The 8,698-nt window shown below is 40.1% G+C and overlaps 1 protein-coding gene across 1 annotated transcript; it reads left to right on the top strand.

Moving 5' to 3' along the window:
* Positions 1–6,867: 6,867 nt before the first annotated feature.
* Positions 6,868–8,698, top strand: LOC121054919 (F-box/FBD/LRR-repeat protein At3g26920-like). The gene is made up of 3 exons (XM_040525895.1): positions 6,868–7,869; positions 8,074–8,208; positions 8,336–8,698. Exons 1-3 carry the CDS (start codon positions 6,868–6,870, stop codon positions 8,696–8,698), a joined length of 1,500 nt encoding a protein of 499 aa, XP_040381829.1.

Here is an 8,698-nt window from a genome sequence, read left to right as displayed (position 1 = left end):
AGGAGCGCGCGCGGGAGGGAAGCGGCCGGCGCGGCTGGGCCGGCCGAGCGGGAAGACGGGCCGGCTCGGCTGGGCCGGCCCGGGAAGGAAAAGAAAAAGGAAAAGAAAAAGGAAAAAGAGAGAGGGAGGAAAATTGGACTTCGGCCCAATTTGAGAAGGAAGGGAAAAAGAAAGGAAAAAGGAGGGAAAAAGGAAAACCCCACTTTTGCCGAGTTTTAAATTAATTTGTTTGGTCAAATTTTATTGTTCTGCAATTTGAATTTAAATCCAGTTAATCGATTTGCGAGCCTCGATTTAATTAAATTAATTCCTTTTAGAGGGATTTTTCCTGAGTTAATTAAGCCAATTGTTATTTACGAATTTCTTTTTACGATTCAGGCTTGGGATGAAACTCCGGGCGTGACAACTACCAACGTGGCAAGAGCGTCCCGAATGTCATTGTAGTGAACGTTGTGAAGTCATTAGATCGGTAAGACACAGAACTCTTGGACAAAGATGCTTTGTTTGTCCACACATAATCGACGATGACTTTGTGGTTAGTGATTGTACTGTGCATGGAATACCAACTACTTGTCTAACTTATCTATGCAACCATTACTAACAACAACGTTATCGCAAGAAGATGAAACAAAATGTGGCTTCGAACAGTGGATCGATAGTCAGGTTACGTCCCCACGGTGGAAGGGTGACGCAACCCGAATCGACAACCCAATTCATTCAGGCATGGAGGGAGTACGAATGACGCGTACACACTGCAAGCGTTGATTGGAGGAACAATCCGTTAGATATTCCCGAGTGGTCCGAGTGTCCTAAATGCAGTTGTGGGACTCGTTGCCAGGTGACTACATCGTTCGAACATGACACATTCGGCAGAAGTTCATTTGTACCAACATAGACACCAACTACGAAGAAACTTCGTTATTCCATCTCTGTTCTCGTATTGCACAACATGCATAACGGTACTTTTCACTTTTTTTTTCTCGGGGCAATTCTAGACCGTGTCCATTCACTTTGTGGATCGACAATGCGACTCCGAATTATCATGGCCATAAAGTTATGAAGGCAGAGACACATAAAGAGGAAAAGTGACTAAGAGCAAAGGAAGCAGCAATATGCGCCGCTGTTCAGGGAAGGGGACTGTAGCCAAGATATAGTCGAGGCGTCACCTTAGCCAAACCTGTAGATGTACTGTGTGTTACTGTACATTCATTATGTTATGTCCAACTAGATGCCTATCTTATCGATCTATTTCAGTTTTATTACTAAGATTGCTTCCGGCTCCGAATTACTTCTCTATCTATTACTATTAAACTTGTCTATTCTTGCACGATTACATATACACACCTGTGGCTTCCTTGCTTCATATGCCGGATTAACTAACCACCATCAATCCGGTTTCACAACTAGTGTACACACGTATTCACCAACACTATAAACATTCATCTCATGAAATAAAACCCATCCATTATTATTTAAATTGTTACATTAAATTGCCTGACGACCACCTTTTTAAATGTATCAGCTACAATTTATATATGGTTTGTAGCTTCCATTTTAGGGCCAAGTCGTCTCACTATGCCAATGCGGTTTCAAACTGTTTTTTCATGATTTTTTCCTACAAATTTATATGGTTTGTTGCTGCATATATGATTTATATAGTAAATTTATATGATTTATATAGTAATTAGTAATTCGGTTAAATTTATATCATTTATATATTGTAGTTAGTAATTAGTTACTAATAGCCTAAATAATGTAATTAGTAATTATTAATACCTGCTATAGTGTTATTTGATTCAGGTGCTACGCATTCTTACATTTTAAAGATATTTGTGGGGAATCATGGGTCACGGAAAGAAGAATTAAATAACCTAATGCAGGTTTACACTCTAGGGAATAGTCTAACCTCAGTCAGTTATAGCCCCTCAGTGCCTATAGAAATCCAAAGATCACACTTTCTAGCCAATCTCATCCTTCTTGAATCCAGGACCTAGACATCTTATTGGGGATGGACTGGCTGACAAGGCACAAAAGGAGTGATCAACTATGCTAACCGTGTCATCACCTTGACTAAAGAGGATGGAGAAATGGTGACCTACCAGTCTCCAAGGTCATCGAAGTTGGGGTGAATCTGAACCAGACGGTCGCGGAAACATTGATGTCAAAGGTAGACGAAAGTCCACGGAAGTTGGGAGACATCCCTGTGATCAATAGAAATTTCTTACACGAATTTCCAAACTTTATTGTGTATTAAAAATAGTCCGGCTGCTCCTGGACAGGGATTTTAATACACAATAAAGTTTAGAAATTCGTGTAAGGAATTTCTGGGCGTGACAGGAATGAATACCCTGAGTTTTTTCCCGCTGACCTCACAACCATGCCACCAAAAAGAGGATCAAGTTCCAGATTGATTTGGTGGCCAGGGACTGCTCTAATCTACAAGAGGTCGTATAGAATAACAGCTAATGAAATAGCAGAGGTCAAGATGAAAGTGGATGAGCAATTGCGGAAAGGGTATATCCAACCAAGCACGTCACCTTGGGTGCTCCGGTCATTTCCGTGGAGAAGAAGGACAACACAAGAGGATGTGCGTTGACTCCCGTGCACTCAATGAGGTTACCATCCAGAATAAATATGCCTTGCCGATGATCGATCATCTCTTCAATCAAGTTAAAGGAGCATCTGTGTTTCTTAAGATCGACCTTCGATCTAGATACCATCAATTGAGAATCCAAGAAGAGGACATTACGAAGACAACTTTCACCACTCGGTACAGGTTGTACGAGTGCACGATTATGTTGTAGGGCTCACCAATGCCCCGACTTTCTTCACGAAGGTATTCATGAACTTCTAGGAAAATTTTGTGGTGGCCTTTATTGATGGCATACTCATCTACTCCAATTTTAAGGAAGAACACGGGCAACACTTCAAGATGGTGCTAGAGAAACTGAAGGAACATGAACTTTATGCTAAATTCAACATGTGTGGCTTCTGGCTATAGGAAGTCAAATTCCTGGGTCACGTAATCAATGCTCAAAGTGTGGCCAGGACCAATGTGGAGTCAGTTACTAAGTGTACCCCTCGATAGATGGGTTCTTAAATCAGATGTTTCTTGGGATTTATGGGTAGTACCGTCGGTTCATTGAGAACTTATCCAAGATTGCCAAACCAATGACAGTTGTTAAAGGAGAAAAAAATCAATTGGTCAGCTGAATGCCACCGGAGAAAAAAATCATTGAGAAGATGCTAGTATCGGCACCGGTTTTGATCTTGTCCGATCAGACGAAAGACTTCATGTTTACCGTGATGCATCCTGGCTTGGTTTGGGTTATGTGCTAATGCAAGAAGGAGAAGTGGCCCCTTACACCTCCCGTTAGTTGCGACCCCATGAGAATAATTATCCTACTCATGACATAGAGTTAGCGGTAGTAGTTCATGCCCTAAAAATTTAGCGACATTACTTAATCGGCAACCGTTGTAATGTTTACACTGACGACGAAAGCTTGAAGCATATCTTGACGCAGCCGGACTTGAATCTCTGTCAAAATAGATTGTGAAAAATAATTTGTTTTATTCAATCAGGAGCTAAACATCAATCAAAAATCATCTAAATAAGTGGAAGCGACTTATCAGAATATTTTAAAATATTCCTTAGGCGTCGAAAGGCCCTAACAGGATTTTAAGTGTAATTTAAGTTTATCGGAAAGGAGTAAAATAATTATTAAAAATCAGGAGAAGAAATTAATTTCCTGTCCCTTTCTTTCTCCCTTTTTCCCTCCCTCCCTCCTTGGCTGACGTCCGGTTTCTGGCCCATGATGCGGTGGCAGCATGGGGGAGCTCTGCAGAGGAATTTGGGACGGTGGCTGCAGAGTGGCCCTGCCACCGGTGGTGACGGGTGAAGAACTGGTGCTTGATGTTTTTCCTGTGACCATTGCTTTGATCAATCTGTAAAAAGAAAGCCAATGGCAATACTGTCATCCTGTTGGAGAGAAGAAAAGAAATAGCGATAAAAGTAAGAGAAAATTTATGCTATCGACGAGCGTGAGTTCTACAAAATGCCATTATATAAACCAATTTGTCTAACAAATACCGTCGCCGTTAGGGTTCCATTATCTTTTTCCGTTAAGTGCTATAGTATAAACAAACAGTGTATTTTACGGCAAAAAAATTACATGAAAACCTAATGGCAATGACATTTCTTAGACAAATTTATTTGTACAATGGTATTTCTTAGAACTCGCATTCGTCAATAGTATTTCTTAGACTCGGACATTTAATTTGTCAATGGTATTTTTCAGATTTTCTCTAAAAGTAAACAATATGTGAAAATGAGGAAGTAGTGGCATAAGATAGTAGAATTTGTAGTTTTGGTAGCCAAACAAAAAATGAAAGGCTTGTGGATTGGGTGTCAATTCTTCGAAAGCTTGCAAATTTGATGATGTATACTAAATTTTCTTCTTTATGGTTTAGTATTATAAAAAAACTATCAAACCATATGAGCATTTAATTAATGCATTTACATTAAATATGAACCCTAAAAGTCATCAACCAGCCCATCCCGATCCCCTAAAAACAATAAAAAGGATATATTATGAAAAAATGTAGATGCGTTAAATATAACTATAGACAATTTGCAACTAACACGTCCATTCGTAGCAACTCAATACGTAATAAATGATAAAACTGCATAATCCCTCCGTTCTAGCCCCCTTGATAAATGGAAAAAGAAAGGGGCAATCCTTCAAATGTCTAAATGCATTAAATATGAAAGTTTTCCAGTCACCTACTGCATTCATTTTGCAACCTCTCAAGATGGAATGAGAAAATGGGTATCATGCAAATATGCATGTGCATTAATTACAAAAAATTGGTAGTATTCACCAATTCAATCCATCCCAAAACAATCAAGATGGAACAAGAAAATCCATTAAATCCATAAGAATTCAATGAAACTAGGTTATCTATATTACCTTAATCTACTGTCTCTATTTTCACGTATACATAGAAAACGAGATGCTCCATCCTAGAAAACCACAAGAATGAGGCGATCCTAGGAACTTGTGGCTAACCATAGATCCAACATTCTCTGTAAGGAAAGAAGTAGAAGATTCAACTAATCCATCTGTCTCTTGCGCTTCAAAATAAAATATAAAAGAGGCTACTATACAAATATGTAAATAAAATAATTGTGAGACAGCGAGAATCTTCATCTAGTCCATAGCATCACTAAAATGAGTAAAAGAGGAACTATTATAGAAATATGCCAATTCATTAGCTACGACACCCTAGAAGCCCCAAGCTCTATCCATTCTAGTTGACAATCTTACCATAGTCCCTAGCATAATTAAAATGGGAAAAAAAGAGGCTATTATCGAAATATGATAATGCATTAACTATGTCACTCTAGCAGTCATGTGGTCCATCCATCCTGGCCAGCAATGTATAGCTAGTCCCCTAGCATCGTTAAAATGAAAAAAGGTGCTACCTAGTAGTCACTCGGTCATACCACATAGCTAGCAATCTTCACCTAGTACTCTTCCATTGTTAAAATGAAAAAAGTGGTGATTATGTAAATACACTAATGCGTTAACTAGGACACACTAGCGGTTACCCTCTCTATCCATCCTTGCTAACAATCTGCACCCAGTCCCCTAGTATGATTAAAATGCAAAACTAAAGGGGCTATAATGGAAATATGCTAATGCATTAATTATGACACCCTAGCTGTCACGAAACCATCCAACCCATCTGATAACTTTGACCTAGTCCCCTATCATATCATTAAAATGGAAACAAAAGGCCACTATGAAAATATGGATGTGCATTAACTATGACACCCTAGCAGCCACCTACCCCATCCTGCCAAGCTAACAATCTTCATCGTACCCTCTAGCATCATTAAAATAGAAAAAATGTTTATTTGGGAAATATAGTAATGCATTAAATATGACCCTAGCCATCACTCGCACCATACACCCTAGCCAAGAATCTTCACCTAGGCCCTTTGAATTATTAAAAATAAAAAAATAAAATCTATTATGAAAATTTGCTAATGCGTTACCCATGACTCCCTGTCATTCACCTGCTCCATCCATCTAATTGTCAAACATTCTCAATTTAATCCCCTTGGATGAATAAAATAGAAAAAGAAAGGGGCTAATATGGAAATACAATAATGCATTAACTGTGGCACCCTAGGAGTCACGCGCTTCATCATTCCCAATCGATAATTTTCACCTAGTCCCTTTACACTATTAAGATGGAAATAGAAATTTCCCAACCGATAATGCTTTAACCATGACAACGTAGCACCACCCAGCCCATCTATCCTAGCCAACAATCTTCACCTAGTTCACTAGCATCATTAAAATGCCAAAAATAAGTCACTATTATGGAAATATGCTAATGTATTAACTATGGCACCCCAACAATCACCCATTCCATTCATTTTAGGTGACAATCTGCACCTAGTCCCCTAACATCATAAAAATGGAAACATAAAGGGTTTATTTAGGAAATATGCTTATGCATTAACTATGCTACCTTAGCTGTCACCCGCTCCAACTACCATAGTTGACCATCTTCGTGTAGTCCCTACCAGCACTAAAATGGAAAACAATAAAGAGGCTATAATAATAGATATGCTAATGCATTAAATACGATACTTGCCATAATGGAGTAAGAAAAGGGGCCATTATGAAAAATACACATATGCGTTAAATATCAACCTTTATAGTGTTAACCCAGTCTGCTCGTCCCCAACCTCCCAAAATAAAACAAGACGACCCCAAATTTCAGGATGAAATCCTATGAAATCAGGTAATCCATCACCCTAACAAGCGCTGTGTATTTCCAGATCTGCAGAGCATGGATGGTTCTTTCTCCTCCAAACCCACAAGGAAGAGGAGAAGCCAAGAGCTAGAGGCTAGCCATGGGATCAATCATACACTGGAATCCAAGAAGGAGAAGACATTGCAAGACGCCCGAAGCTTGGATCTCCTTCCTATCGGGGAAGCACCCAAGAAAGCTGCTGGTGTTGACAGACTCAGTCGCCTACCAGATGAAATTCTTGGTACCATTGTCTCCCTCCTATCTACCCGAGATGCCACTCTCATGCAGGTTGTTTCCCGCCTATGGTGCCAGATCTGGCGCTCTACCTCACTTAGCCTTGACATGAGAGCATTCTCTGCAAATGAGAACAAGCGAATCATCATTGCAGGAAAGATTCTTGCCGCTCACCGAGGCCCTATTCACCATATAGTTCTTGTCTCTTACTGCCTCGAGCGATGCATCACCACCTTCGAGGACTGGTTGAAGTTACCAATGCTAAACAACCTCTCTCAGCTTGATTTCCAGTTTGCCACCAGGAATACCACAGCAGATCAGGAAGCTGACATGACCTACTCGCTAGTACTCTCATTGCTTCGCTTCTCCCCCACCCTACAGGAGGTCAACTTGTCTAGGTGTTGCATCCGTGATGATCTTATTACTCGGCCACTACATTTCCCAAAGTTAAGGAAGCTCAATCTCCATTCGGTCACAGCATCAGAGGGTTCTCTCCATGCTGTCATATCTGCCTGCCCAAGCCTAGAGAGCCTCAACATCAACTACACGATCGGGCTGCCTCGCCTTTGCATTAGATCTGCTTCATTAAGGAGCCTATGCATAGGCACCACACATGGTTTGAAACAGGAGGTCATCTTCCAAGAGATAGTTGTCGAGGATGCACCGCTCCTCGAAAGGTTGATCCCAGCTTTTCTAGATGATGGCCCTACGAGCATCCAGGTAATTAGCGCACCAAGACTACAGATATTGGGCATCCTGCCCAGCTTCATCTCCAGACTTGAGATTGGGACTGCGGTTATTCAGGTATGACATCTTTGCCTTAGATTTTAAATTTGTGCTTTATTTTGCATACTCGTCAAAATATGCAAATAGATCAATTCAGACAAGAGAACAAATATAGTACCTGAGATTTGGTTCATAGTTCGTCAAGTAGCAGCCATTGTGCCTACCCGATTTGCCATTCTATTTAGCACAGATGCTAATTTTTGTTTTGTTTGTTCTATCCAGGAAATGCCTTCTGTTAGCATGACAATGTCAGTGCCCACTGTGAAGATTTTGGTTCTCCAGTCAGTTGGCCCTAACCTAGCTGCTTTTGTGGACCTTCTCAAATATTTTTCCTGTCTGGAGAAGATGTACATCAAGGTGAGTCCATAATGTTTATAATCATTGCTAATGTTATCATGATCAATATACATGGTTGTTAAGAAATCCTTTCTGACAGTGTTGTTACTGTATTATACTGACTTAAATTTATGTTTATCATTTCTAGCTATCGCTGCAACCTAATGTGAAAAATGATCTACGCAACTATCATCCTGGACCTGTTCACTGCCTGGAACACCATCTTAAGACTATTGTGCTCAAAAGATATCAAGAGAAGACATCTGTGGTTAACTTTGCAAAGTTCTTCATTTTGAACGCCAAAGTTCTGAAAGTAATGACATTTGGTGTCCGGGATATCATCCATCAGAATGAGAAATGGATGACCAATCAACGCAGGAGGCTACAGCTGCATAACAAAGTTTCTAAGGAAGCTCGATTTGATTTTGATAGCAAATACTGGTGCGATTATCCTGAATCTACCAAGATCGATGATTTCTCTATCTCAGACCCATTTGATTTGTCAGTGTAG

The sequence above is a fragment of the Oryza brachyantha genome, chromosome 7 (assembly GCF_000231095.2).
Source record: "Oryza brachyantha chromosome 7, ObraRS2, whole genome shotgun sequence".
NCBI lineage: Eukaryota > Viridiplantae > Streptophyta > Magnoliopsida > Poales > Poaceae > Oryza > Oryza brachyantha.
Note: the sequence above shows the minus strand (reverse complement) of the source record. Positions and strands in the feature narration are given on the sequence as shown.

Excerpts from the sequence above, each read along its gene's own strand:
- LOC121054919 (XM_040525895.1), top strand. The coding sequence starts at position 6,868 with ATGGATGGTTCTTTCTCCTCCAAACCCACAAGGAAGAGGAGAAGCCAA. Across the intron at positions 7,870-8,073 it reads TTGGGACTGCGGTTATTCAG|GAAATGCCTTCTGTTAGCAT; the intron begins GTATGACATCTT and ends TGTTCTATCCAG. Across the intron at positions 8,209-8,335 it reads TGGAGAAGATGTACATCAAG|CTATCGCTGCAACCTAATGT; the intron begins GTGAGTCCATAA and ends TATCATTTCTAG.